At 32.3% G+C, this 15,377-nt stretch overlaps 1 protein-coding gene across 3 annotated transcripts in view; it reads right to left on the bottom strand.

Moving 5' to 3' along the window:
* The window catches only part of LOC123007293 (neurotrimin-like), a 54,960-nt gene that overhangs the window by 9,087 nt on the left and 30,496 nt on the right, over nt 1-15,377 (bottom strand). For 2 of the 3 annotated variants that reach the window (XM_044402508.1, XM_044402507.1), the window contains exons 2-5: nt 12,307-12,404; nt 10,970-11,029; nt 9,358-9,565; nt 4,687-4,845 (exon numbers count right to left, since the gene is read on the bottom strand). In XM_044402508.1, the coding sequence (XP_044258443.1) occupies nt 4,687-4,845; nt 9,358-9,565; nt 10,970-11,029; nt 12,307-12,404 (525 nt within the window). The remainder of the gene's footprint in view (nt 1-4,686; nt 4,846-9,357; nt 9,566-10,969; nt 11,030-12,306; nt 12,405-15,377) is intronic. The other variant, XM_044402509.1, reaches the window with a different exon arrangement.

A 15,377-nucleotide genomic window follows, 5' to 3' on the forward strand; every position in this document is an offset into this window, starting at 1 on the left:
AGATTAGACGAGAAAACAAAGATGTGAATCGGGGGTGTAGCAGCACCCTTCCCTATTTCTAAGCTATTTTAAAACCGTTTATTTATGACTCATTTAAATAGTAGAATTTTCCTGCTGTGCTATCTAAGTACTTCATTAACAAGAAGGCGTGCTGGTATAGTTGGTAAGTTATGGCAGCGGCGATTATCGCCGATCTTAATGAATGCTCTAAACAATAGCTCGTCCAAGAAGCACCGCCGCAAGAACGTAATGGTGCGAGAAGGAGGTGTAAATGAGTGGACTAAGGGCGGAACGGCCGACTTCGGGCCGGCCGACCGGAACTCTCGCACCGGCCCCGGTCCTAAATCATCGCGCTCGTTCCACTCAAATGTCTGTATTGTTGCACGAATCCGTGTTTATGTTACCAACCATGCATACATTATGTTCAGCCTTTACATTCATTGTTATGTTTATGCTCCGCATATATTACGAAACGCGACGGATTAATCCATCGTGTGCGCAAACCCGATATTAAGCCGCATGGAAGATATAAATTTTAAACAATACATGAAACTCAAGCTTTTAAGTGCTATGACAACTTTTTCTTGATCTAATCTAAGCTCATATCCAAAAAAAAATGTAGAAAAAAAGGAAACTGTATTATACCTATAGGTATATTTTTTTTATTTTTATACAGGGTGATTCATCTCAGCTCCGGTCTTCTGTAGCTCAGTTATTATTTAAGTGGGATTTTTGATATTTTGTAGACTTTATTTATATTCTAGAGCGCATTTCAGGAAAATATTTTTGATTATCCAAGGTGGTCCAAAAATAAATTACGATACAAACATGTTTTTTTTTTAAATGAAACACCATATGTTTCTAGGCATTTTTTAATGTAGCTTTTAATTTCAATTAGTCGATTTTGCTTAGTTTTTGAATTAAGTTGGTTTTCTGAGCGAAAACATCCTCTTTTTAAAATTTTTTTGCAAAAAAGTTAAGACAGCTAAAAAAAATTACCACCGTAAACTTTAAGATTATATAACATTTTTTAAATGTATTGCAGTCAGAAAGTTAAAAAAATGTTGAAGTTTGTTAATAGTCAAATAACCCAAAAAATTTAAATAGAACACTCTATTTTTTGTTTTTGCTTCTCAAAGATTATAAAATGATCTTTCCAAAAACATTAAGTTTTACTTTTATTTTTAAGTGTCTACAATTAATAACTAAAAAAATTCTTAACTATAAACATAAAAAAAAATTACTATTTTATAGCCAAAAAGTTCACATTTGCAGTAGGGATGAAATAAATATCACTCAATAATCACTTTTACTCGTATGTTACACTAAATCTATTATTATTTTTACAATAAAACAATTTGAATTTCGATATTTATGTCGGCTTTTACAATTTCAGGACGAATCCCAAATAAGTGATCAGCGGTGGAATTATTATGGTTGATTTGGTATCAACAATGCTCAGTTTAATGATAGGCATTGTTGCTACATTAACATTTAAAATTAAATATTTTTTAATTTATCAATTCTAGACATCAAAAGTTAAAATTTAAATCTACATACTGCAAACTATATTGATCTATTAAAAATCAAGATTTACAATAATTCACATATACAAAAATCAACCAGTTAACCCCAAAGCTATGATAAAACTTCGACATTTTTTTATCTTTTCGACTGCAATACATTAAAAAAATGTTATAGTCGTAAAGTTCGTACTTTCCTCTCCTCTCCTTTCCTCAAAAAAACAACTTAATTCAAAAACTAAGCAATTTCGACTAATAGAAGTTTAACTTAAAAACATTGAATTTAAAAGCTACATTCAAAAATGCCAAGAAACATATGGTGTTTCATTTATAAAAAACATTAGTTTGTATTGTAACTTATTTTTGGGTTATCTGTATAATCAAAAATATTTACCTGAAATGCGCTCTAGAATATATATAAAGTCTACAAAATATCAAAATTCCCACTTAAATAATAACTGAGCTACAGAAGACCGGAGCTGAGATGAATCACCCTGTATACCTATCACTAGATAATATCAAATGTTCCAATGAGTACCTAATAGTTATTTATGTATCATAAGAATAAACAACTATTTTAATCCCAGAGGTGATCAAAAGAAGCCGAGGCCCCGAGGGTATCTTCTTTCGAGGGAATTAACAGTAATGTTTATTCCAGAGATGCATACAAAATTTTCCTCCTAACCGATTAAATTAATAAATTGCCGACACGGAATTTTGGACATCAAATTTATGTCAGTTCAAAAAATGTCAATGGACGCCACCCTTTATTGTTATTATGACTGACGTTCGTGGAGGGAGAAACACCTGGAAGGAGCGTGCCCTATACCAACAATGTTAGGTTCTTGGTCAAGCTGCAAACACTTTTTACGACCTATTTTGAATCTCCCGCGTAAATGTGTAATCAGTGCGTAAGTCCAAAGTTGTTTTTCGAATGAACTGATACCATAGGCGTCTCATTGTGTCCGTGTTTTCCACGTTGTCTTTTGATTTTTGTATTTTTATTAACTTTGTTTTACGCAGTTTTTTAAAATAATCTGCCTAGTTTTAGATATTAGTGTTAATTGTTAATGTTAGTCGATGGTGTATTTAGTTATTTACTTAATGGAATGTAACAAAACATTGACTACACCACTCCATCCATATTGGTAGTAGGGGAAAAAGCTTGAGCGCGCACTTTGTAAGGGCAATAATGCCAGAAGTACGTGTTTTTATAGTTATAAGTTCAATAAATTATTTTGATTTGTTGTCATTTTCTCTCTAGCTATCAGGATAAAAATTACATAAACCGAAAGTAAGATTAGTTGCATATACAGACTGTATTATAAAAGAGGCCCCAAGCCATAACTCCATTATTTTTTAAGATATAACAGTACTTTTTGGAACAAAGTTAAACAGTTTCTTGTCATCTATTGTTTGGCATAGATGCTTCCTGTTTCATCGGAAGTGACATTAGTTTCAGTTTTTAAAAGTAACACCCTGTATATTTTATTATTTTGGATGTTTCAATTTCAATTTTTTCAAAATTTCAAAAAAATTGTCATTCAACAAGCTCATTTACTATTATTTATCGTTAATTTTTGATTTTAGGCAATTTGAAAATTAAATTAAATAAAGTAAGCTGTGGAAAGAATAAAACATTTTTATTCATTTTATCTAAGACAAGCAAACGATTGTTTGTTTAACTTTGAGGAAAAAAAGTATTATAGCGTCTTCAAAAGCTATGAAATTATGGGTTAGGGCGTTTTTTATAGTACAGCCTGTAATATATTCGTATGACAAGATATAAAAGAATTATAATAGTATATTACAAGCGAGGTGGTAAATATGGCACATAAAAAATGATTAATTTGTCTATTTGTCAAACAATGTCAAATAATTTGTCAAAATATTTACTTCATTCAATTGCAATTTTAAAAGCAAAAATCGATATCAATTTATTTGTTTATGTCAAAAAACGCTCAAAATATTCATTCAATTCCAGTTTATTTTAAGAGGAATAAACGCTATTTCATTTATCTTATTCCCGAGTGAATAAAGTAACTACTAGGTACATTATTAGTCAAAAACGAGGGAATAAAGCGCCATTTTATTCCCTGTTGGAAGCAAAGTCATATGGTAAAGAATGGACGACGTGCAAATGTTACATGACCAAATCGATTAATATGAAGGTTGAAAACTGTATACATGTTCATAATTTTCGTAAAAATATATTTTTATGATGGGGATTTTAAAATGTTCTCATTTTGTTTACACATGAACTGAATAAATAAATAACATCGATCGTCATTTTGAATTGTTATTATTTTATGAGTGATGTGCAGCTGGATGGGATGGGATATTTATGTGCTTTAAACAAACTAGTATCAAAAGCAATTTGAGATTCTACATTTCTTTAAAATAATCGAATGTACGTATTTTAAAATGTTTAGTTTTACATTTAAACACCTAGTACATAGATACAATTCTATTCAAAAGAAAAGCGTACACTTATTTCACCAAATATGTGTAAATGGAATAATTTTCAAGCTGTTTCTATGGCTAATTTTAAAAATTTTAGAATTTGCTAATTTATGTGTCTTTCACACAACTCATTTTTTTCATTGAACATAATGCCTCCGCAGAACCGCATACGGACGTGATAAAAGCTCGCAATGTCACAAAACTAAAGAAGGTTGGTCGATTAGGTTGGTTGCACGAGAATTTCATCTGAGATTTCTATATCTAAAATTAATTGTGGTTGGGAACTGAACGCTACTTTAGCTAGAAAAGCTAAGTTCTGTTAAACAATAGGTACATGTGTTACTCATTATTGAAGTTTTGTTTAGTTCAATATTACCAAGTAACAGAAAAAGCCCCGTTTACATTAACGAAAAATTGCCAAAATTGAACACAGCAGTGTTACGCTTTTCTTTGAATACAAGTGAATTTTTTATCAATGTAACCCATTGAAGAGTAAAACCAGTTACAGGAATTTTTAATAATAAAAAATCAATAGCACAGAGAATAATTAATTGCAATAAAATCCCTCATCTGTAGCCACAACTGGAGCTAAAAACTCCAATTTCACAACTCTCCAGTTGCGGCTATAAATTTTCAGGCACCTGTTAAGTGCATCCACATGATCATTAATACCCTGATTTGTTATAATGCATGTATGTACCTTCTTGTCCATTTCCTAAAGGAATATTTTCTCCTCCTTCTCTCCTCCAAGCGATGGTAGGTTCCGGCGATCCGGTGGCTGCACATCGTAAACTCACATTTGATCCTTCTCGTACTACCATATCAGTGCTCGTCGGGTAGTCCAAGATGTCTGGCGGAACTAAAAGCATAAAATGGACGTAATTATGACCTGGGAGACTCGTAAACCAGCTGACCTGAATTTTTTTACGGATAGATGGCTGTGCGATTTCGTCTGGATATTTCATCGGAAGGTTATTACATTGGAGCGCAAATGACAGAAAAGGATCATGACGTATTGCCTACACTAATTTTTTCCGACGAGTGAGAATATAACATATGTGCCTCCAACACGCAGAGATCAAGTTTATTAAAAAAGTCTACTTCATATTTTGAATGGAAACAAGGAGCTTTATAGTTTCAATCTCAAGGTATAAAAAAGTACTACACATTTTCATACCCTTATAGGATTAAATTGCTTAACAAGTAGTTTTAAATGAAAGCTAAAAATAAGCTTTGAGAGTTAAAAGTGCTTTTAAAACTATTTTTTAATGTGTAGGTAGCACGACTTGAAATTAATTGAGAATTATTTGAATTAACTGAAGACTAAATATACATCATGACAGTATAAGCACAAATATTATGTTTAGCAATGTTTACTGTGACACTGTGTTTTAACTGTGTAAATATCAAATCGCTTTTATTTACATTTCTATTTGCTTTTATATTATTTAAGAAGGTATTTGATACTTATGTTTATTAAACAAAAAATTTCTAGTGGAATTTCCTAGAATTTTATTTTGCTTCCGGCCATGTGAAACAAAGTTCGAGTATATTCTACTTTAGGTTAATTCGGGTAATTTTTCTCTTACTGCTGTTTTTTTGCAATTAATAGTTTCAATAAAAAATCACCAGCAGTGGCGGCTCGTAGTCTTTTATTAAAAGGAGGCAGATCTTTTTTTTATATACAAAAATTGAAATATACGTGCCATATATTTGACGACTAAAAGATTATTCTTTTCTTTGCTTTGAAAACTTTTAACAGCAAACAAAAAAATATATAAAATTTGTAATTTTTTTTAACGATTTATTAAATTTATTAATTTCAATTTGCGAGGCCGAATCTACATTTGTGGCTATATTTTATTTACCCTGGAGATGTAATTTGCTACTCATACATATGCTCTTAATTTTATTTTTTTTAAGTTGTTATATCACAGTTTTAGACCATGCTTCCGGGCCAAGACCTGAAAATGGCCAAAAAAATATATTTTTTATGTTTTGCTTCCAGTTAACCGTTATTTAATATAATACCAGGAATTTACAAAACTTTATTAATAACTAATTTTCCTATGACCCTAAGAAAAAGTAAGTTTTTCCACCCTAATTTCGAAATTAAAGTGGCCAATTACCTCCCTCATCTGTAAAAAATTACAATAATAGTACATTACAACCGAGTGCTTATGTATAAGATAAAGCAGAAAGGGTAATGCCCCATTACCACCGGGGTTTGTATGCTATTTTATTCACAATTACATTATTTTCAGTCAAAAATTTGACTAAAATAAAATTCTAACAAAGTTAAGGTACAAACCTGGTAGGCCATCCAAATGGCGTATGATGTTTGACATTTCAGAAATGTCAAAGAAAATACTGAAATAATGTGTGAATCTGATTTAAAATCGTCAAAATGGAGCAGTGTACTCCCCTAGAAGTAAAAGAAACTGATACAAAAGTAATTGAAAACTAATTTAGCAAAATATTATCTGTAACTTGACAATTCGAAAGAAAAAAGTCTCGGTATCTTTGTAATTTTAAGGTTGGTTGCGGGTAACCAAGAGAAGTAATATTATTACTCCTCATGAGATTTAATGATGTGTTTCCCAACCTTTAAAAGGTTAGTAATCGGCATATTACATTAGTGATTGTGAATAAAAATATATAACCTCTCAGGAAGGTTGAAATTTTACCTCCCCCATAGAAACTGAAAAACATGCTGCTAGATTTAATAGCAAAACTGGGATATTAAGAGAAATGGTTAGTGTTGGAGTCTTTCTTGCTGGATCGTAGGAAAAATTATATGTATACATTGGAGGACAGTGTCTTTTCCTCCCTGGGTGATTACTGCCCTCGACAAATCGTAATTGATTCATTAGACAGATCTCGGGCAGTAACTTCCACCTGTGGGAAGAGAAAATGCACTTTCCTTTCTTGTAATACAAATAAATATTATTTAAGTCTTGATAAGGTGCTCTCTCATTCGTGGCGGTTAATTTAAAACTGGTTCACTATTATTTATAGCAAAAAAAATCAACATTTGAACAAATAAAAAATTATTAGCGTTAAAATTATATAAAAATTGTAATGTACGATTCAAAATTGGTCAAAATAATTTAAAGTTCTAGTAAATTGTTTTATTTTTAACTTCTATTTTTACTGGGAAGGCTCTGCCCTCTCTGCCTCCCCTGACGAGCCGCCACAGATCACCAGTTATAGTTGATAGTTTCAGTGTAAAAATGCAATATTCACTCATAATATCCCGGGTGCATTGTTTCCGGAATTTTTTTTGAGTGATTGTCAAAAACGTCATTAATTAGCCCGAGTGGAACACAAGCGCTAATTACACGTTTTTGTCAATCATGAGAAAAAATTTCCGGATTCAATTAATGCACGAGGGGTATTCGAGTGAAAATTGCATGACATCACCAGTTCAAGTAAGTAAGTCTTAGTTTTTGATCTTTAAAATAAAGTTTTACAAAATACTGGGTGATTCTTAAATAGACCGACAAAATTTTATCCTTGGTAGTATCAAATGAGAACATGCTGGAAAAAATATTGAAAAAATTCTTTGTTTAACCGTTCTCCAAATAAAATTTATTAATGTTATTTTCGAGGTAAAGTGTGCGCCACTGATGTGTTCGTAAATAGTATTAGCCCAGGTAGTGGAAACCATGGTATTAATTTGATCAAAATGTACTTGATCATAGAGTTCCTATATTTGAAGAGTTGGGACACTGAACGTCAAACCGAGCCAATTTTGTATTATGTGGATAAGGTATATACGTTCTATCCTTTTTCATTAAAATTTTTCGTAGCAACTAATGTCAAGTTTATTTCAAAAATTATTTTAAGGTTATAAATTTTGTCCCATTTCCAAATTGACATAATTTTACGTCAGATTTGGTCAGGGACGTAGCAGATAAATGGACACTGAGATGCGGCCAGACAGGGAAAAATTATGTGTACACAGTTGTTGTATACAGCATTTACCATGAGTAATAAAAACTTGATAATGTCTCCAGAAAACGTTTTAAAACCTGAAACTTACGAAAATATAAGACTTGACCTGACCTCACGTAGATAAAATAAAACACTCCAAACAACGGAATAATAGTCCTTGATCATGTGAAAGCTTCACTTTTGTTTTTGATAAATTTTACTTTTGGCGCCCACACTCCAATTGGCTAGTTTTAAAGAACTTCCACTTGTCTTACATTGTCTCGTGCATTGGAGCAACGAGGCACAGAAAACAACTCACAGTTTCTTTATGTATTAACACAATAGGACCCAGCAGAATTGGTCAAAATGACAAAGGACAGAGGTCAATTTTTATTTGACAAATTTATTTGACTTTTTGTTAAGTTTTACCGAAACGCCACTGATTTGTATCCAATTTTATTGTTATTATACGTCAGCCGACGTATATAAAAGAAAAATTGGAAAATTGACATTCAGTGTCCCAACTCTTCTAATCATCGCCGTCTCCATAGAAATAATCCTTTTCTCGCCTGGGCATTTTTTGAGTTCAAGTGATTCCCGTTGGCGCTTTAATCTGGGGAAATTTTTTTGACAAATCCAGTTTTTTAGCTTAAAGGGTTCAATCTCATAATATCAATTCTCCCTGGCGTATCTAGTTTTGTTGTATCCTTCCTTCCCAGCATTTATTAATTGCGTTATTTTTCGTAATAATTAAAAATTATTCAGTTTTTCCTTAGTAACCCCCGTAACTAAGAAAAAATCGGAATCACTGCTCCAATGCATTTTTTTACGAAATGCCCAGGCGGGATATTGATACATTTGATTAAGGAGGCGGTGCTTCTAATATAGGAACTCTACTTGATCATTGCAACAATTCATAAACGTCGTAAGTGGCACGGATCAAGGGGGTTTTGCCCCTAAAAAATATCAACGTAAAAAGGGTACAGATTATTTCCATTTATTCTTGGAAAGCTGTGATAAAATTTTGTCGGGCTATTTAAGAATCTCCCTGTATTTGAAATATTTACTAGTTTTTGTGTCAAAAAATTTCCACTTATTAATTTTAGCTAATGAGCCAAAAAAATTAATTATATTAAATACTAAATTCAGATTGGTTCTTCATGCAATTTTCAAAAAAAAAAACGTTGAAATTTGAACGTATATTTATTTTTACACTTGGGAAGAGTGCTGAGCCTGCGGTAGAAATCGCCAAAGTAAGGAATATCATCGCTTTTTGCTTTGAAGGAAATTTAAGTAACCGTTAACAAACTGAGCTTTGAGGATTTATTTATTCCGATTTTGGTCGAAATTTAACAAGCCATCGTCCGATTGCTGTCGTATAAAACCTTTATTAAATCGGTTCGTTTGGTTATTTGGCAATTTAGCTGTAACTCACCGACGACGTCTAGATATCCAATTTGGCTTTTCATGGGATCGGTGTTTATCTGGCACATGTACCAGCCCCTGTCCGATTCTCGGACGTCTCGTATATGAAGATACCATGTCCTGTGTTCGCTGTGGGTGACCGCAATACGATGATTCTTCGTAATTACGTGACTGTGAATGGTGAGAATAGTTTGTGTGTCCACTCTCAACCACGCCACCTGAAATTGGGACAAACCAATTTAGCAATCCTAGTTGGATTAGCAACCGTTTACTAAACCACGATCGGCGCATTTAATTAAATAAGCGCCTGTAATAACTGTTGATATAGATGTGCCGTTTCTCGCCAAAACCTACTTAAGAACCAAGGTGTAATTTACATAAGCCGTTTTAAAACCTTAATTAAAAACGAAGAATAAATTCGGGATTATGGGACACGAGTCCCACAGCACAAAAATAAAGACGATGTAAATGAAACTTTTCAAACATTACAGTTACGACAAAACTTCCCCAAAGGTCTAACACTTAATTCAAAATTAATTACTAAGTAGCTTGTTACAAATTTCTTTGACTTTGTTTAAATTATTTCGCTGAAGATTATTTTTTATCTTGACGCAAAATCAATCTTTGGGGTTGCTAAATAAACGATGCGTAATGTGAAACAAAATCACCCCAACCCCAAATACTTTCCCTTCTAAACGTAACGAGGTTTTAGATACATAGGGTTTAAATATCACGCTGGAATCGGGAAGACAATACATGAGTTAATCCTCGTCCGTGCGCCAAAATCGTAAAAGATTTATCATCTTCGTATCGTGTTGCATTTTTAATAACAGAGCGGGAAATGGTTTCTTTAACTCATTTTGTGTCACAGTGTTGTTTGATTAACACATTGCGAGCTTACGACACAAGAAAATTGTTTCTGTTTTTTTATTTGTAATTAAATTGAGAAAGTTTGGCTTTCAACACCTTATAAATTGGTATATTTGATGAAATCAGAACATTCTACATTCTAGTCGGAATAACAGTCAGTTTTTAAAGATGATTAAGGAAACTAAATTGAATTTAAATAAGTAAACACTGTATGTGGAAACAATATTGTAATTAAAAACGTTTTTGTTCTACAAAAAGGTTTTGGAAGATTGAAAATAATAGATGTTTGGTAAAACCTCATTTGCTGTTACCTCCAATTTTCTCCATTTTACATGTCTAACGGAGTATTTACAGAAAAATATGTGTACCGTCTATCAAGCAGCCATAAAAACCGTATTGAATTTAATTAAGCAAACTGCAATTTTTTGCTCTATTTACAATAAAGCGAGGCGATAAACACAATTTCCAACAAGTCTAACACATGCATTTTGAAATCCAATATTGCGTGGGGATTTTCCTTGCAGCTAATTTTGTGAGGTGACAAGTCAAACTGAGGAATATCTCATTAGTATTACACATCTGAATAATTTCTGTGCTCTCATGGCTTATTTAAAAGTGTAAAGAAAAAGAAAATAATTGGAATTTAATGTTTATGGATGAATGCTTCATTTTAACAGGTTGTTGCTTTTCTGACATTAAATTGGGCGATGTTTTTAAAAATGAAGCATTTTTTGTCAAATATCACTACTTACGTAGTACTTTTGCTGTTTCTTGTAATCCAAATGTAGTATAGGATCTGAAGGGCCAGAAATCTGGAAAAACAACAGATCTGGGGTACTTCAAAAGGCGTTAATGTATTAAAATCTGATTTACTTTATTTCCATGCATTTACAACTTGTTACAAAGAGAGAGCAAACTTTGTTGGTAGTTTTTAAAAAATTAAATTGTTTATAAAACAAAAATAAAAAAAGATTGTATTTTTTGAATGGGCTCAAATTTTATGGAACTATCAATTTCGTTAGTTCACATAAATAATTCCAGTTGGTAAACAACATGTACTAAATTGGTAGTAGTTATTTGTAAAGGTACTTAATTAATTTGGACAGCCACACAAAATATTTTACACTGTCCAACATGTATCCGTTGAATAACACCTAAAGCGTCGAGCACAATACAAAATTTATATGAATTTAGTATCGTTATAATTGTTGAAATTATTATTAAATTCTGTACAGTAAAACATTTTATCTCGTTAACTACTCTCATAAAAGCATAATGCTCATTGTGAGAATACAAAGCGAGATGTATTGGATTATCATCGATAGAATATATTGTGGCGATTTAAAATGGCTTTCACACGTCTGTCTATTAAAATGATTGAGATAATGGCCTCAAACGCAATATCTGTTTCTTTTATTGAGATAGATGGACTGAGGATTTGTTATCCTTTTGCCATAAAAAAGCATTATTGATAATGTAAATTTATTTCAGTTATAGTTGGCAGTATAACAACGAAAATTCCGGTCATGAAAAAAAATGCAGTTCAAAAGCGATGCCTTCCACGGTTTCCGTCTAACATCTATATTTTATCATTCATATTTTTATAAAAAACCTGATCTTATTATTTTTGTTGTGTTGAATGCACATTATATCGTCAGAAGTTTAGCGGGAATCAAGACCCAAGTTGGATTTCTTTTTCCTAATATGAGTAATAAACTATTAAGAACTTCCACCTCGGGAACATCTATTTAACCAAACTATTACTCTAACATCTGGCAATAAATACATTTGCTTTCAGAACAGAAGTTTTACGCATTTTGAGAGTAAAATTTACACTTTTGGAATTCTTTAAATGAATTGGAGTTGACGGTCTCTGAAACAGTCTTTGTGTAGCCTTGCGTCACTTCCTCAGGTAAATAACTTTAATTTAAGGAAATGTTCTTCGCGCACTTTTTAAATTTACGACACGACCGACTGTCTTCCCTCCTCTCTTTTTTTCCACTTCGTTCTTTAATTAGGCGCTCAGCTCTGGTTTTTCGTCTGGTGTTGGAGCAAATTAGCGAGATAAATTCATGAGATTACTGCTCACCTTAAAATTTGATAAGTTGTCGACGCCGCACTCGAGGACCGCTTCTCTACCTACCGGAACCGTTACGTTCAGAATGGGACCCGTGAACTTTGGAATGTCTGAAACAAAAGGTGGATTTTTAACATCCTGTTCAAGGAACACAATAAAAACGCGCGGAAATAGAGTTCATAATGTCAGGCAACACTGAGTTCCCTGCCACCGCACGAGAACATCAGGCCTGAAAAATTAACATCTTACAAGCGCCTTTATAAACAATTTTTTTCTATATTTATTTAGAATACATATAATATGTAAATATCTCTGTTTTTTAGATTAATGTTTTTTATTTTACTCATCAATTGTTCCAAGATTTACAAGAAAACAATTAACAATAAGAAAATTTACTAAACAAATATTGAATATTTTGTTACACATTTATACTAAACTTGGCAATAATGTCGATATTCTTGCAAAAAATGTTTGAATATCCTAAAGGGATTATAAAAATTGTTTAATTTCAGATCAATGTTTGATTCACGTAACTTTTGAAATTTAGAAATGACTGGTGTGTGAATAATTTAGAACATAGTTTGAAATATGGCTGTTTAATTGTCATGCTTATCTAAAATTCAGTCAATATTGGATTGAAAGTGGTTTGATAATGATTCAATTACTGACATGCATTTCAAATTACCAGACTAAATAATAAAAATGTTACTTTTTATACAAGCAATTAGAGAATAAGCTTTTGTTTGAAGCTGGTTGAATTTACGGATTTAGTAGTAAGTAGTGGTAAGTAAAAATTGATTTTTTATTAAATTAAATTATTGTTGCCTAGTCATTTTAATAAAAAAGCAATGTGGTTACAGTTTTATATAAATTCTTACAAAAAATGTTTTAAACGATAACTCATAGCAATTAGTAGCTACAACGGGGACAAATCTGTTATAAACACGCACCGGCTGTACTTGGCTTACCTATCGTAAAGAAAATTTTATGTCACTTATTATTCATATCAGCGTGGGTATTATTTCTCGAGTTGGAAACATTACATTTTAAAGGTAGGTATTTTTAGATTCTTTCTAATAATAGCAATAATTTTTTGATATGGTGTTTTCTTTTTAGCTGAAACTTCCGAGTAAACATTTATTTTTACGGGCAATCGACTTGACCTATTTTAGGAAATTTCCCGCTCAGTATTTATGCACTATGCTATAACAATGTGAAACTTTTATATATAACGAAATTTACTGAATGAAAAGGAATCGTTTCCTTTATGGACTCTGCTCGATCTTAACTCAAATAGTGCCAAGAAATATTAGAATAACGAATATTATTTTATCCAATATTCAATAGTAATATGTTGTTTTACTTGTTAGTTTTTGTTAAGTAAACTGAGCAATAACTAGACTGTTTGATATAACCCACGTTGCCATTAGCACCCACCCACGTTGCCATTAGCAGCGTGGGTTATTACCATCCATAACCCATTGCAGGATAAAAGAAAATTCGTGAAAATGAATTTCAGGAATCTCTCTGGACTCAACGACTTGCAAACCAGAAGCTGCATGTTTATGATCACTTGTCCTTGAGTTGGCCACCGAGTTCTCATTTTCTAATCTGGCAAATCAGTGGAAAATTTGTTTATTCTTCGACACTGTCAAAATTGTGTAAGGAAGTTTTGACAACTGTTTGGCACTTCTCAATATGAAACGTCAGATTATTTTTAACAGATTTAATAGATAACAATCCGGGAATATTGGATAAAAAACGTTGTATGGCATACGTGGGTTATTAGATATTACCTGCTCGAGGTAATAACCTACTCGGGCAAGCCCTCGTAGGTTACACATACCTCTCGTAGGTATATCTAACATAACCCACTTATACCATAAATAACTATTATTTATGTAGCAGGATTTATCGAAATAATTTCTGTTTGTTTTTAATGTAACAAAATGGTGTTACAATGGGTTCTCTTATTTTAAAACAGGATTCGATGACGATCAATGCACCAGATTACAATTATACCTATTTGATGGTATAATCGCCCACTTTAAATTGAGCTTGTAAATTTAGTCACGTGTATCAGTTTAAATTAGCCCAGAAAAAATTAAATAAACTTGTTAAACAGGTAAAAAAAATAACTTGGAAACTAATGATTCTAGCGTTTTCACAGTCGAATTTCACGAACGATTTTACGTAAGATGTCTTCGAGGTTTTTTATGTTTGGCACTGTGAGAAAGCATTTGCATTAAAAATTTCGCCCTTAAATAAAAAATACGTAGAATGATGATAGAAATGATGTTTTCGGATTTACAGTTCTTGCGAATTTAATTAATTTGTAGGATGTACATATCTAAAGCGATTATTTCTTTTGTTTAGAGTGACGTTGAGGTCGATTTCCCATTTCATTAATTTGCGGGCCATTAGCTGGTGACAGTGGCTAAAGATCTGTTCTTGAGCCAACCGGCAATCTATTAAAACTTGTTGGCTGTTTTTAAATGCTTCGATACGACGCCGAGTTTTAGATCCAATGTTGCAAAGAAAATTAACACCATCCTGAAACAAATTACTTCTGCAACAAGCATGAAGCCTTCAAGTAGATTAATCAATGACGATAACTTGATATATGATCGCAGTTGGCTATGAGTTATTACAGCGCTGAAATGCAGGGTTGATCGTGTTGCCTGTGAGGCACTTTTGAACCAATGACAGCCGTGGTCACGCAAATTGATATATTTTTCTGAGAATTAAAATTCTATAAGTCAGAGATATCCTCTTATCACAGCGACACAATATATTTAATTTGAAAATTTCTCAATCCCCGTCTTCCAAATCGAATATTGACATTTAAGCTTATGGCGGATTACTTACCTTCGACAAAGCGACTGTGTTTAATGTACCGAGAATGACATTGTTATTCATGTTTTAAAGGTCTTACTCCGAATAAATGTCATTACAGAGCATCGCAAAATGTGATTTCGTATAAATGAACTACGTGCCTTTTGTGAACTGCATTCTAGAAACTGTTGTTTTCGGCTTTTACTAATATTAACGGCTGTGCCGTTTCTCTTGAATGCGATGACTCT

The sequence above is a fragment of the Tribolium madens genome, unplaced genomic scaffold (genome assembly GCF_015345945.1).
Source record: "Tribolium madens isolate multiple individuals breed KSU strain unplaced genomic scaffold, Tmad_KSU_1.1 Scaffold_3;HRSCAF=73;Tcas5.2_LG2, whole genome shotgun sequence".
NCBI classification, from domain to species: domain Eukaryota; kingdom Metazoa; phylum Arthropoda; class Insecta; order Coleoptera; family Tenebrionidae; genus Tribolium; species Tribolium madens.